This window comes from Doryrhamphus excisus, chromosome 17, assembly GCF_030265055.1.
Source record: "Doryrhamphus excisus isolate RoL2022-K1 chromosome 17, RoL_Dexc_1.0, whole genome shotgun sequence".
NCBI classification, from domain to species: Eukaryota; Metazoa; Chordata; class Actinopteri; order Syngnathiformes; family Syngnathidae; genus Doryrhamphus; species Doryrhamphus excisus.
The window spans coordinates 10,767,096-10,783,109 of NC_080482.1; the positions used below are offsets into that span (position 1 = coordinate 10,767,096).

A 16,014-nucleotide genomic window follows, 5' to 3' on the forward strand; every position below is an offset into this window, starting at 1 on the left:
AAACATGCTAGGTTAATTGGCGACTCCAAATTGTCCATAGGTATGAATGTGAGTGTGAATGGTTGTTTGTCTATATGTGCCCTGTGATTGGCTGGCCACCAGTCCAGGGTGTACCCCGCCTGTCGCCCGAAGACAACTGGGATAGGCTCCAGCACCCCCGCGACCCTTGTGAGGAAAAAGCGGTAGAAAATGAATGAATGAATGAATGAATATCATATAGCAATCAAACACACTAATGTAAGAGAGGTGAAATTATGTTTATATGATTTACAGAAAGTGTGCAATAATTATTAAAACAAAAGTAGACAGGCGCATAAATTTGGGCACCCTTGTTTTATTGATTTGAATACCTTTAGCACTAATTAACATAAGATCTGTTTGGTAAACGTATTGACCCTTGACCTGCATACACAGGTGAAGCCAATCATGAGAAAGGGTATTGAAGGTGACCAGTTGGAAGTTGTTCTACAAGAGTAGCACCATGGTAGCCTCACAACAACTGTCAAATGACCTGAGACCAATGATTGTTCAACATCATGGTTTAGGGGAAGGATACAAAAGGTCAGAGATTTCAGCTGTCAGTTTCCACTCTGAGGAACATAGTGAGGAAATAGAAGACCACAGGCACAGTCCTAGTTAATACCCAGAGTGGCAGGCCAAGAAAAATCTCAGATAAGCAAAGGCGAAGGATGGTGAGAACAGTCAAAGTCAACCCACAGACCAACTCCAAACATGATCTTGGTGCAGATGGTGTCACTGTGCATCGTTCAATTATTCAGCATACTTTGCACAGGGGGATCCTGTATGGAGAGTCATGCGGAAGAAGCCTTTTCTGCATACATGCCACAAATGGAGTCACTTGAGGTATGTTAAAGCACATTTGGACGAGCCAGCTTCATTTTGGAATAAGGTGATGTGGACTGATGAAACTAAAATGGAGTTATTTGGACATAACAAGTAACTTTGGAAACCGTCAAGGTTACCTTTTTTTTCGCATCAGAGAATAAAACTTTCTTCCACATTTAAATGTCCCAGGTTTGGTGCTAATTCCAAAGGGGCAATTTTGTGCTGTTGAAGGAGACAAGGCCTTTGAACACTGGTCTGATGGTTATTGGACTGCGCTCAGCATCAGAGGATTGTCCCGTGTTTTGATGGACAGTCGATCGGTGCTCTGGCTCAGGGCCAGTGACATTTTTGAGTTTTTTTTTTGTTCCATAAACCTCAGCATCTTTTAAGTTTAAAATGACTTTAAATTGTCTTGTTATGTCCAATCTCAGCAGCAATGGCAAGCTTCTTAAGGCCTTGCCTATGCAACTGAACAATCAGACAGTGTTCAAAGAGAGAAAGCTTTTTTTGCCTTTGCCATCAATAGATCATGACAGTGTGAATACCTTACAGAAAATGGAAATGAATCCACATTTTTGCCAAGATTTTGGCTTTTAAAGGCTTAAACTTTTTGATCAGCTGATGAAAATAAATTATTCATTCCTTCATTCATTTTCTATCGTTTATCTTCATGAGGGTCGCGGGGGTGCTGGAGCCTATCCCAGCTGTCTTTGGGCGAGAGGCGGGGTACACCCTGGACTGGTCGCCAGCCAATCACAGGGCACATATAGACAAACAACCATTCACACTCACATTCATACCTATGGACAATTTGGAGTCACCAATTAACCTAGCATGTTTTTGGAATGTGGGAGGAAACCGGAGTACCTGGAGAAAACCCACACATGCATGGGGGGAACATGCAAACTCCACACAGAGATGGCCGAGGGTGGGATTGAAACTGGGTCTCCTAGCTGTGAGGTCTGCGCGCTAACCACATGACCGCCGTGCAGCTGAAAATAAATAACTTACCGAAAAATGTTTTTGCCTCACTCCCACTTCTTTTTGCATTTTGAAGCTGTACTTAGAATCGAACAGTGCAAAATGTAAGTTCTTTCAATGTTTCAACAGGTTTTAAAATGTTGATCAGGAGTGCATGTATACATATTCTAAATGACAACTGCATCAATACTGCATGGAGACTGTAGGAAATATATCATTCATACGTGGATTTCTGACTTGATGGCTGAGTTCTTTGAGGCGTTCAAGGTCTGCAAGAAGAATACAACGGTGAATTATTCACCTTTTGTGAAATGTGAAAAAGTTTCCAAATTAAAATATTAATATTATGTTTTTTCACTTTACCTTCAGCCGTGAGGACGTAGCTCGACGACTGGCTGGGGTCATCACTCATCTCCACAGTGTAGAGACCTAGGTCCTCTTCAGAGGCGTCGCCGAAGGTGAGAAGTGACCTGAAGGAGACGTTCAAAGATCAAGACATTGCATCAGGAGTTCAGCTTCAGTTGTGATCTGTGCTGCCCAAAGATACACTTCTGGAAATCCAAGAATATGATCATTTTTAAAGAGAACATCACGTATTTCTCCTACTGTAGTTTGTCCTTGTGAGTTGAAATAAGTTTGTGGTGGAAGTTGTGCGGGATGGAAATCTCTTGTATGAATCCAAACCCAAGAGTGCACTTAAGAGTGTGAAACGGTCACAAATAAAGATGCTCAGATCAGGCTTTTATGCTGAGATCAGTGTTACGATTTTGTTGCTAGATCTGGCGACTGATGATATATTTTCTCAAATGCAACTAGCGACAAATCTAGCGACTTTTTCTGGGTTATGGTTTTTTTTTTGGTGTTTGGGGACTCAAAAGTGAAACCAAATGTTTTGTGTTTTCACAGAGCAACAGCAGGTGCTCTTGACAGGTCCGCCCCGCCCAAAGGGAACCACAAGCCGGCAGGAGCCAGTCTGCTTCGGAGCCGCGATGCCACGGGGGTAGAGCTCTAAAACGCAAATGTTTTTTAAGCTTCTGTTAGCTTAGATAAAAGAGGAGGCGTGTTTATTGCTACTCTTTGTGAGTAAAATGAAGTGGATTAGCTTCCAATTCTTAGGGTAAAAGTAAGTCATTGATAAGCCGACTGTTCTGCTACATATGTTCTCAGTTGCTATTAGATGTACTCACCAACCACACAGTCATGTTAAGGGAATGAACACCATAATCTGTTATATTCAAAAAGCTCTCAATTACCAACGTGGGAAGGGAGAACTTTGAGTCATTCATTCATTCATTTTCTACCGCTTTTCCTCACGAGGGTCGCGGGGGTGCTGGAGCCTATCCCAGCTGATTTCGGGCGAGAGGCGGGATACACCCTGGGCTGGTCGCCAGCCAATCACAGGGCACATATAGACAAACAACCATTCACACTCACATTCATACCTATGTACAATTTGGAGTCGCCAATTAACCTAGCATGTTTTTGGAATGTGGGAGGAAACCGGAGTACCCGGAGAAAACCCACGCATGCATGGGGAGAACATGCAAACTCCACACAGAGATGGCCGAGGGTGGAATTGAACCCTGTGAGGTCTGCGCGCTAACCACTCGACCACTCCATGTGCATGTATATGTACAAATTGAATGTACTCAACATACAATGACTCTTGACTATGCTTGTATACTTCACAGCTCTCCATTTTGTTGCATTTTCCTGTTTTCAGTTAAAAGTCGTCCTGTACAGGACAATGAATATTATTAGTTTCTTGATAGTATTTTCAATTTGGGGGCATGACAGTAAATAACTGAGAACCAGGAGGGAGGGGGCGCCGCACCACTGCTACAGGCAATGATGTGAAAAATTTTGACAAATACATATTTGACTTACTCGTGAAACGTACAGAGGATGAGGATGAGTACACTTTGGATGTGAGAGTACATTGGTGGCGAGTTCAAAGAGATCAATTCCACAGAGTGACAGAAATTCCTCCTAACAGTTTCTGACCTCTTCGAATCACTCACATCCACATCAAGTGGACTTCCTACCTGCCGTTTCTGGTCTCTGCCTGAGCTCTGGCGTCATCGATGGGCTCTGTGTAGTTTTTGTTCCAGAGGCACTCGCTTTCATCATCAACTTCGTCACACTTGTATCCCAGGTAGATGAAGCCGTCGTCATCCACGCCGACCTCAATGTTGTTTGTGTCTTATGATGACAAGAGGAGGCTTTTATGTGTTTTTGGGCTTGATTCTGATTTAAAAAAACTTACAGGAACCCAAACTCTGTAAATATTCAGAATTAGCAAAACTGCAAAAATGTCAGCTCTTGTAAAACTGGAAACTGCAAGAACCATATGGCTGTTGGTTCTAGTAAAGAGACTGATGGCAGAAAGAAAACAGGGCGCTGCAGCAAAGTGGAGACTGAGGAATATAATACAATTGCCTCCAGAGAGAAAATAGAACCGTGGTAACCTGTAAAGCCATGCCATGTAGCGCTCTGGGAAACTGAGAAAACCATGCTGCATTGAATGCATCAGAGATGCAAGCAACAAGCAACAACATCAAAATAATGAGTGTCTCCTGTTTTACTATCTATCGGCCTGTTGGTCACTATTTTTAAGTTTTGGCTGAGTTTTTAACACTGGATACCCTTTCTGGACAGACATGTGTACCGTTACACCACCAGGGATTGCTGTTGGTCACAAAAAAAAAGAAAATTGTGTCCCAGAGTAGATTGAATGATAACAGAGCACTGCAGTAAAATGGCGACTTGGCAGCATCCAGCGCTTGGTTGGTGTTTCACCTCAAAATGGTACCATGGGAAACTGTAATAAACATGCTGGATCACATGCAACAATTGGAACGAGGGATGCTAATAAACAACAATGGATGCGAACAGGGGCATCCTGCATTTGCATCTTGATTATCCTCACAAAAATTGATAAATTGTATCTATTTATGTAGCTATCAATCTGCATGTTTTTATCTGAGAAGAGACTGAGGGCAGCAATAAAACGCAGCACAGCAGTGGCAGCAAATATACAGCTGTGTATCCTGCCTCATCCATCAAGTCTTGGGAATATTTTTCTTTTGATTTATTATGAACAAATATTTATTGTGCTGACCTGGCGATGTCTGAGCCACGACAGCCTCAGAAGGCAGAGAGGCGCGTCCCATTCCCGCCTCATTGACAGCTGACACACGGAGGCGGTAGGTTTGACCCGCCTCAAGACCTGAAACCTGCATGTCATATGAAAAACATTTAGTATTGGTAAAGATAATGGTTTAATTTATTTTGAACATGCATAGAAGTTACATTGGAATACATTAAATAGTACAATTCACAGTTCCACATTCTAAAAAGCATCATTGTTTGACTTTTGGGTCATATTTACCTACCAAATGTAACTTTACAAATAATGTTTTCTTAACTTTTGAAGAATTCCATATTACTGTACATTTACAGTACCAGACAGTGTTACTCAATGAGAAGGCATGCCAAAACTTCTGACTGGTACTTTATGGAGCCCATTATATCAAAATCCCACCAAATGAACTCACCTTGTAATAAATGTCGGTGACTGGCTTCTCATTCAAAGCAGTCCAGCTGTCAGACTCCGGTCCACCCTGGCTAATTTCCAGGAAGTAGCCAGTGACAGGGCCCTGCCCTGTATACAGCGGAGCAGCCCACAAGAGCACCAGCGAGTCGTTTCTCACCTCCCGGACCTCCAGGTCAAAGGGACAACCTGAGAAAGACCAAACATTGAGTAACGTGTGCGTAGCATCCCTAAATAACCGCTTTCCTTAATGTACCCCGGCTGACTGCATGTCGGCGCGTGTCGCTTTATTTGCTTAATGATTTTCACGCCAGTTTGGAATTATTAATTCCATGGAGTGAAGCCTATTTGGCAGGATTAATGCGCTCTGTGTCAATAAAACAGGAACATTCTCTCTCTATTTTCAATATTAATGTCATGAGAAGATATGAGCCATGCCAGGCCTCTTTTGAGTCTATACATATATGAATGTATGCAGTATGCGCATGTACTGTATATGTGTCTATGCAATAATAATGCACCGCTCATGTCTGATCCCTTGAGGGTTTTGTTTCTGTGCAGCTTTGTGTAACCATGGCAACATTCAAAGGCAGAGCATCTCACAGCGGGCCCGACTCACTAACTTAACACTCAGTATAGTGTATGAGACGCTCAGCTGATGAAAGGCATCATTAGGTCTCACTCTGCCTGTTGATGTGCTGGGAACGTGCAAAAGCAACAGGAAAACATAGAAATTCTCTTCAACCCAATCACCATGGTTATGAAATCATTTCCATATGGGATGGTATATAACATGCCTCCAAAGTGGCATAGAAATGATAGTGGTGTTTTGCACTTTTTCGCTTTTTGGTGATGCCACTGCAGATGGAGTAGCAGTGATGGGTAAGAGCCAAAATGTGACGATAACCATAGAACAGGACATTGAACTGTACTTACATAGGCACTTAAGGACGTACGGTGAAATATGGATAACTTGACATAACATAATAAAAGAACATAATCCACACTGCAACTTCAGCTCTTGGTGGGTGTTCATGAGAGGAGACACTTCCTAGGCACATAAGAGTGATGCCCTGCAGTATTAGTATGTAATTTTAGGTTTTACTATACAGTAGATAACTTCTTTTTACATTTATGTGTCAGTTACTACAGTGAAATAAGACATGAATACTGTAATCCCTCATTTATCACGGTTCATCATAGCTCTACTGTACTTGACTGGATTCTTAAACTTTTTCCTGCGTTATGATCCTCACCAGGCTCCGCCATGGTCCACTTCTCGCACAGGAAAGCCTCGCTGGCCTCCGATGGCTTCCCAACACCAACCATGTTGGCGGCAAACACACGGAACTGGTACCAAAGCCCACTGGTCAGCTTGGAAACCTATTAAAAACATCATACTGCTAAATGACAAACAATGGCCTGATAATAACAGTCAAGAAAATACAATTTAGTGTGACTGGCACTGGCATGACGGCTGTGTTGTGTTTGGATTTATTATTCCTGGGTTGCACAGGAGCCTCTCTCCTGACTGGAGCAGGCATTTTATAGGGCATTACTGGAGCTGCTGCTGCTGGCTGTGCTGTCACAGCGTTTTTCTCTGAGCCCTCAGACACTTCAGCTTTGGGATTCAACCTTATTGATCTGCTCATTGATCTTACTATTCGTAGCCACTTAGACTTTAAGGCTCTTATCGCCTCCCTGAGCTGCTCTTGCTTCTCCTGGAGACTAAATGATGCACTCAGAGGGAGAACCGTATCCCACAAAAAAGGTGACATTTAACTCCTGAAATTCAAATGGTTTCTGCAAGGGAAAAAATGGTTGTTTCACTTGGCATCCACTAGGAGGCATACAGGCTGCATTTCATTATTTGACTCACTTTTCATCCCCAGTGTAATGAGCCTCTGCCCTGTTCAATAAATCATGCAGAAGTACATGCAATCCTTCACCAGGATGTTTGCAGTTGTGCATTTTTCTCAAAGAGGGGCGCTGCATGTTCTCGCCTGACGGTTGCTTTCAAGCAAGGGTGTCCATACTTTTAGGGACGATTGTGGGGTCAGTTTGGTTTCACATTGAAACCAATCCAATATACATTTATTGATAAAGCCTGATTAAAAAAAGGATGCTAGAGGCAATGTGATATGTCGGTATATATTATATAAAATATGTACATATATATATCATGTAAAAAGACGAAAAATATATATATATATTGTGCTAAATACTGTAAATAAAGAGAAAGCTTTGTGTTGTGACTCATATCCACATGCATTGTTTTTGTGCAATGACAATAAAGGAAGTCTATCTATCTATTTTGCTCTATTTTCCCCATTTTTGTTTAACCCCTTAGCATGCCGACAGCCTGGCCACGCCTACCTACAACTATCATGATAACGAACTAATCACTGCTGCACACTTATACACTTAATATTGCATATGTTGTTGATTTTAAATTTGGTTAGCATGAATTAATTACTTATTAATGAAAAACCTGACGCTACCCAATGATCTCTGAAATGTCAACTTTTAATTTGAATTGCAACAAAATACATATTGGAAGAGCAGAGGAAGGAATGTTGGTAGTCAGTAGTAGTCCAGTCAGGAAGGACAACATTGGCTTTGTTCTTTTTCATAAACGTTTTGGCCTTCATTACGTCTCCCATGAGTAAGTCAGACGTTCTCTCCTTTTCCTTTCACTTAATCATTGTGTTTAATATTTGTATTAATTAATTCATGAGTGGATGAAGGAATATTTTTTATTTATCTAATGTATTTACTGCCTTATGTCAGTGTTACTGACTTGGGTGTTAATTGAGGTATAAACACTTTCACTAAAACTCAACTTTGTTGTAGAAATGAAAACTTGTTTATAGATCAACGAACTGCTGTATCGTGATAATATTTACAGCAGAATAATTAAACTTTTGGTACAAATAATCTTTGTACCAAATATTAATGAGGTTTTATTTCCAGTGGTAGGTCATCGTCAGAATCAAGACAAAACAAACACTATTGCTTTGACATCTTTAGAAATTAGAACTTTTTACTCTGGAGCCTTTTCTTTTTTTTTCTATATAGTGTGGCCCTAATATTCATTTTGTTTTGACAATATTCCAATTAAAAAAAGACAACTTTAAAAAGAAAATTTGACGCCCCTGCGTTAAAGCTTATTATATGTAGCTAGTACAGTAGTAAAGTGTGTTCCTGTTTAAGATGCTACAAAGCAACATTCAAACAAACACAATGTGTAATGTGTCATTACAGAACACCTGTCATCTCCCTGAGAAGGACTAAATGTTCCCAACAGGTATCCATGGACACAGGCTAGTTGCCTAGTGACACAGCCCATGTCAGCATTAAGCCAATATTGTTGTTACTTTGAGATGAATTACTGTACAGTTAAAATGGGCTTTCCGAGAGACCATTCTATTGAATCTTTGCTCTCATTCAAGTGGAAAAAAACGCATTCTTACTGTGAGAAAAAAAAAAGTAGGAAAAACATGCACTCACTGTAGCTCGCCTTTCTTTAACCGCCTTCACATTGACCTCCCTCCATGTTTCGGCACCTGCCTCCTTCTGGTCCAGGTAGTAGCCCCTCACAGGTGCTCCACCATCGTAGAGAGGCCTCCTCCAGCCCAACACCATCTCTGATTCGGTGCACAGCAGCAAAGCGATGGCGGAGGGAGCTGAGGGAACACCTGAAGCGAACAAACAGACAATAAATAAAGAAATATGCTGTCATGATTGAGATGGTGGGTAAAGCTGTTAGCACTCGGACTGTGATGTGAATCACAACAAGGAAAACATCTTGGAGAAGTTCTCGGCTTTGCAAAGGCAGTTGGATTGAGAGACCAGAATGGACCAAGTGGCCTGGTCTATTGGAATGTGTCTGCTCGAACTGAACCAAACAATATACTATTATACTATAATATACTATACTATACTATAGGATAGGATACAATACCAATATACTATAATCTGGATTTTGTCTTACCTCCCCACGGCTAACCAAGGTCGTGTTGCGACAACAACTTCTCCCAAAAGATTGCTGCAAAGGGACGCTCTGAACTTCCATTATTAATTCACATACACCTGTTGTTTGTTTCTCCTGTCTGGGCTGCTGTTTTAGCGCAATGACGCCATGCAAGCTGAGCGCCAAGATTGGGCACCTGACGGTGGGAATGTTCATGGGCCGCTACAGCATATCTCCCTCACACAATACGGGCCTGATGGGCTAGTCTTGTGTTTACCGTAGTTTCTGGACTATAAGTCGCACAAGGCCAAAAATGCATAATTAGGTAGAAAAAAACATACATAAGTCGCACTGGAGTATAAGTCGCATTTTTTGCGGGTAATTTATTTTACAAACTACTTGGAAGGCAAGTTCTAACAATAAAAGAATAGAGAACAGGCTGAATAGGTGTAAGATATGCTAACACAATGGTTATTCAGCTACATAAAAAATAAACAGGGCGGCACGGTGGACGAGTGGTTAGCGCGCGGTTAGCGCGCAGACCTCACAAATAGGAGACCAGGGTCCAATTCCACCCTCGGCCATCTCTGTGTGGAGTTTGCATGTTCTCCCCGTGCATGTGTGGGTTTTCTCCGGGTACTCCGGTTTCCTCCCACATTCCAAAAACATGCTAGGTTAATTGGCGACTCCAAATTGTCCATAGGTATGAATGTGAGTGTGAATGGTTGTTTGTCTATATGTGCCCTGTGATTGGCTGGCGACCAGTCCAGGGTGTACCCCGCCTCTCGCCCGAAGACAGCTGGGATAGGCTCCAGCACCCCCGCAACCCTTGTGAGGAAAAAGCGGTAGAAAATGAATGAACGAATAAATAAAAAATAAACATGAACACAAAAGATGTCCAGTGTTTTTTTCATTTATAAGTTGCTCTGGAGTATAATTCGCAGGAAGAGCCAACCTATTAATAAAAATTGCGGCTTATAGTCCGGAAAATACGGTATGTTGTGTAAAAAATGTGTTTACTTGTCCATTTGTATGCTAAGATTTTTTAACTGTCCCACACTGTGTTCCTTCATTAGGAGTTTAGTTTGGAATTGGCATTTTTCCCCCTCCCGTCCCGTCTCCTCTTTCCCTTTTCCCCCTCTGCTTCATCGCCCAATCATACTGTCCTGTCCACCCCTTGTCTCACTGTATAGTATGTTGTATATGTATGAACGGAGGATTTGCTCAATTTCGTTTGTAAGTGACAAGATCAATAAAGGGCCATCTCCTTTCAACTTAAAGTCTATTCTACTAAAGTTCAGTGTACTTCCAAGCATGCACTGGATCATTGGCAGGAGCGAATGGTCTGTGTCAATCTGACACTGCGGCCCTTTAGCAGGCGCATCATGGTCGTCTGTCAAGAAGGTTATTTAATGGCTGACAGCCTGCAGCTTGGAGTCTTCTATCGTCCAACTCTTTCATTTTAAGTTGGTGAGCTAATATGCACTCAGCTATTTGAGGTGAATATTGGTTGGTTAGATTTGATTTTATAAAAAGTACAAAAATGATGAAACCAATACATTTTCGTGCAGCTTTAGTCAAAAGTGCATATTGAGGACTTTATTTTGGTCTATTACAGTCTTGCTTAGCTTTGAGGCAAGCAGAAGAAATTATCTCACTTTGTAATACGCATTATTACCACCTACAGTGGAGGTGAATATTACTGCCTGATGTTCCAAGCAAACAAGTGGTCTTGTAAATATAATAGCACGGCTAATGTCACTGACTCTTGGTTTGAGAGATGAATGGACAAAACAACAAATAAGTAGATCGAAACGTCGGAGTGCAAATAAATATTTGATTCCAACAGTAAAAGTGCTCTTACAAATTGCGGCTTTCACCACGATGGGGAGAGATTCCTCAGAGTAGTCGCTGTTTCCTGCTCGACTCACTGACTTCACCCTGAACACATATTCCTTACGAGTCTGAAGGCCGTGCACTGTAAAGCTGAAGAACAGGACATGTAATGCTGTGGTAGCTAGCCTCATATACAGTAAAGGTGTCTTTCATCACCTGGTGTCAGTAACAGGTTTGTTGTTGACAATCTTCCAGTCCCCTTGTCCAGTTTCACTGTAGTACAAGTAATACCCCAGGATGCCCTCTTTGTCTTTGGGCTCCTGCCACTCCAGCAACACAGAGGTGTCTGTGTCTCTGAAGACCATGAGTGATGAAGGTGGAGAAGGAACACCTGCGAAAAGGCACTAAACACTTTAGTCAAAAATAACAAACCAAATTCAGTTCGGTCACACGTACCTTTTGGTTTCCCCAAGCAGATCAAGTCACTCGGCTCGGAGGGGTCACTTACGCCGTACTTGTTGATGGCTCGCACCCTGAAGCGGTACTGCGTTCCTTTAACCAGGTCAAAGACAGGGAACCTGGGAGAGTTGACCACCATGTCCAGACTTGCCAGCTCCCAGGTGTTCTTCCCTTCCTGTGACTAAAACAGAAGCAGGAGAAGTCATAAATGGTCAATGCAAAGTGACACAATGACTCAAAACGGGGACGATGTTACGCTGAAAATTAATAATAATAATAATAATACATTTTATTTGTAAAGTGCTTTTCAAAATACTCAAAGACACTTTACAGAAGAATGGAGTTGAATAAAGCAAGTAAACAGAATAGAAGACACACCAAAATACAACATTCATTGGTTAATACACAATTAAAACATGAGTAAAAGCGGGGCGGGGCACAACAGTCAGGTATAAAAAGTTAAACATTACAAACAGATTTAAAGAGGTGGGTTTTTAGTTGTTTTTTGAAAGTGGGAAGGTCAGGGCAAGCACGGAGTGAATGGGGCAAAGAGTTCCAGAGGGTGGGTCTGTGAGATATGGGGGGGGGGATCAGATCGTGGAGGGCTTTGTAGGTGATGAGAAGAATTTTGAAAAGTGAATGCGTTGGGGGACAGGAAGCCAGTGGAGGTTTTGGAGGACAGGGGTAATGTGTTCACGGGAGCGGGTGGAGGTGAGGAGGCGGGCAGCGGAGTTCTGAATATATTGTAGTTTGTTGAGGGTTTTGGAAGGTGTACCGTAGAGAATACTGTTGCAGTAGTCGATTCTGGTTGTGATGAATGCATGGATCAGGGATTCAGCGGCAGAGAATGTAAGTGATGGACGGAGTCGGGCTATGTTCTTAAGATGGAAAAATGCAGTCCGGGTTAACTGTTTGATGTGGGGTTCAAATGAAAGGGTGGGGTCCAGGAGGATACCAAGGTTGCTGATGATTAATGACTGTAATTCCACACATATATTTTAAAAATATTTAACTTAATGATGACATTAACCCCTGCTTCTGTGTCCTGCTCTGTGCATACTCGGCGCCGTTGCCACATCACCACAAAACCAAAACGTAACATTTTCAAGCAAAAAATAGCTAAATGAAGTAAAATACAAATACATTTCCATCAAAAGTGCACTGTGTTGGTCAAAATTAGCCTTGATGCTGGAATTCAGAAAGTTTCAGAAACACTGCCTTTTTGTGTGTTTTTAATCCTAATTAGCCGTGGCTGTCCATTCCACAGTGTGTGTCTCCAAGATACGCAAGTCTGTAGACTACCACATTTTATATATACTCTGTAACGCTGCACTTGTTCAATGTAATACACTAGATGCCACGATAGAAAAACACAACGTAACATCAAGCAGTGCGACTGGACGACACAAACGTTAGCAATGCTAGCAGAGCTAGCTACAGTATGCTAGCTACAGTGCTATTGTTACACTCACATTTTAACAGCAATATCAATCCGATCCCGAAGAAGAGGCTGGACTGACACGGCCATCTAAGGAAGTCTGTGACATCACAAAGGGGCAGTTTAACCACACCTTTTGAAACCGAGCGTTTTGAGCCATCCTAAACTTCTTTCAGGGCTCACTTCCAAATGTGCAAACCTCATTAGATGACACTTTGGCATTGTTTTACATGAGAATACAACATTCTAACTACATTTATAGGTCAGAAAAGTGGAAAAAGCATAATAGGTCCCCATTGTGTCCAACCTCTGTGTCACAGTCGGGCTTCATTGCTTTACGGTTTGACCCCAGGATGCACAGAGCAGGACCAAATGCAGGTAAATAATATTTATTCTGTGCAACAGCAGCAGAAGAAAAAGCAACTCAGGTAGCAGACAAACGACAATGATCCCACACAGGGAGAAGCACACACCTGAACTAAAATACACACAGAAATTAGGGACAGGTGTGGGTGACTATGGCAACCAAGGAAGACAGGGCAAAACAGGAAGTTAAATAGAAAATAAGAGTCCAGAACGGAAACCAAAGCCCAGATAGGAAACTCAAACTGTCACTTGGGAACCCACACAGGGCGTGACACTATGGTCAGGCCTTGCTTATGCAACTCAACAATTTGAGAGCTTTTTCGCATTTGTAATTGAGATCAGAATACCTGACAGAAAATGATATTGAATCTACATTTTTGCCAGTATTTTGGCTTCGATCTTGAACTTTAAAAAATGCAAATTGATGCAATTTCTCAACTGGTTTTCACCTTTTTAATCAAGAGTGTTTTACTGTTACAAGATCATTAAAAAGTCGCTTTCGCATACTAGAAAACACTACTGTACAGTGTCAAGTCGTTGTCTTTGCAGTGTAAACCCGGCAATCGTTAGCTTTTTCGTGATTAATTCATGCGGTGCGAGTTAAAATGCACTTTTAAAATTGCACAATGTATGCCCAGCTGTGCAATCAATGCAACGGCTCGAGGCTACAGGCTCGAGGAAGCAGCCGGAGAAGAGGGACTGTCAAAGACATCAGTGATTCCACAGAGCTCGCTCAAGGCCGAGGAGGGTGGGGGGGTGGGGGGTATATTTGAATGTGGCCTTCATTCAACAAGCAGACGTGGAGTAGCAAACTTTTGTATTTCATATATGCCTTTGACAGCACTGACAGTTTTATTACCTCGATAACGAATAACAGGCCAATAAAAATTATATTTCCTGCGGCACTTTCCTGATAGAGCTAGAAGATGTTGTGCGTCTGGGCTGATATTGAAGAGCCCGGGGGGCTTTATTGCTGCGCAAGGTGGTGGAATTCTTATTTGATCATCAGTTGAACTTTGAAGATTCTCTCGGATAAAGGAATAAAAAGCAACGCATTTTTCGCTACATTCATGAGGATGCGATGGAGCTTTGGCCTTAAAATGCACTCAACCTTGAAATCACAGATGTGCATCCCTCTGTGTGTGTGTGTGTGTGTGTGTGCTTTTCTCCACCTGTCTCTTCAGATTAGCGCTGTGGTCAGGAGTCTGCTTTTAATTTGCCACATGTTCCAGCACCGGGCGGCACAGAATCAACTAATGTGTGATGATGAAACAACATTGATCCTTGTGCTCAGCAGATGCGGGAAGGATAGCTAATTAAGACATTTGGATTGCTGAATTTGGGGATACACTCACTGGCCACAACATTAGGTACACCTGCATAATTGAAAACTGCATGAACAATGTGGCCTTTCCAAAGATAATACAGCACAGTTTTGGACAGTGTTTGAGACATATATAAGATAAGATAAGATAATATATGCCTTTATTCGTCCCTCAGTGGGGAAATTTGCATTGCACAGCAGCAAGAGTACAGAATCAGTATGTGTATGTGTATTATTGTGTAGTATGCAGTGCATCAGTCTGAGAGCTGTCTTTAATATGTAGTACTTATATTAAGTAACTAGGAGAAAATACAATAAAAAATACAACAACAAGTGGTTAGCGCATAGACCTCACAGCTAGGAGACCAGGGTTCAATTCCACCCTCTGCCATTTCTGTGTGGAGTTTGCATGTTCTTCCCGTGCATGCGTGGGTTTTCTCCGGGTACTCCGGTTTCCTCCCACATTCCAAAAACATGCTAGGTTAATTGGTGACTCCAAATTGTCCATAGGTATGAATGTGAGTGTGAATGGTTGTTTGTCTATATGTGCCCTGTGATTGGCTGGCCACCAGTCCAGGGTGTACCCCGCCTCTCGCCCGCAGTAAGCTGGGATAGGCTCCAGCACCCCCGCGACCCTCGTGAGGAAAAAGCGGTAGAAAATGAATGAATGAATACAACAACGAATACACACACGCCTGGCTGCTGGCCGTGGTGGGAACCCTTTCCCCTTTCTGCCGCTGGTCTATGTGCGTAAACAATGTGTTTTACTTGTATGCCAAATTGTGTGCCAAGGTTTTTTTTTTAACAGTCTCACACTGTATTTCTTCATTTTAGGAGGTTAGTTTGGAATTGTTGTTTTTTTTTCCTTCCCCTCTCCTAGTGTTGTTCCCCTTTTTCCCTCTCGTTCATCACCCAATCATCCTGTCCTGTCACCCCCTGTCTCACTGCATCGTATGTTGTATATGTATGAACGGATGATTGCACAATTTGGCTTGTACTTCTGTATAAGTGACAAGAATAAAGGCTTGTTCATTCATTCAAAAGTTAACACAATAAAAAAGAAATCCCTCCTTTATCCCGGTTAATTAGTTCCAGACTTGACCGTGATAAATTAAGTAGGATTCCATATTTATAAAAGGAATATAGAAAACCTGTTTGCGACCTTCTAAATACGTTTTTAACATTATTAGACCCTCTAAACGTCAAATAATAAATGATATAGGAAGTGACGTTGGGGG

The 16,014-nt window shown here is 42.0% G+C and overlaps 1 protein-coding gene across 21 annotated transcripts in view; it reads right to left on the reverse strand.

The window, feature by feature from the left end:
* Positions 1-16,014, reverse strand: part of myom3 (myomesin 3) — a 61,738-nt gene that overhangs the window by 12,890 nt on the left and 32,834 nt on the right. For all 21 annotated transcript variants that reach the window (XM_058053783.1, XM_058053775.1, XM_058053779.1 and 18 more), the window contains 10 exons: positions 11,646-11,829; positions 11,406-11,580; positions 11,218-11,339; positions 8,891-9,078; positions 6,637-6,763; positions 5,385-5,569; positions 4,949-5,063; positions 3,873-4,029; positions 2,191-2,297; positions 2,052-2,096 (listed from right to left, as the gene is read on the reverse strand). In XM_058053783.1, the coding sequence (XP_057909766.1) occupies positions 2,052-2,096; positions 2,191-2,297; positions 3,873-4,029; positions 4,949-5,063; positions 5,385-5,569; positions 6,637-6,763; positions 8,891-9,078; positions 11,218-11,339; positions 11,406-11,580; positions 11,646-11,829 (1,405 nt within the window). The remainder of the gene's footprint in view (positions 1-2,051; positions 2,097-2,190; positions 2,298-3,872; positions 4,030-4,948; positions 5,064-5,384; positions 5,570-6,636; positions 6,764-8,890; positions 9,079-11,217; positions 11,340-11,405; positions 11,581-11,645; positions 11,830-16,014) is intronic.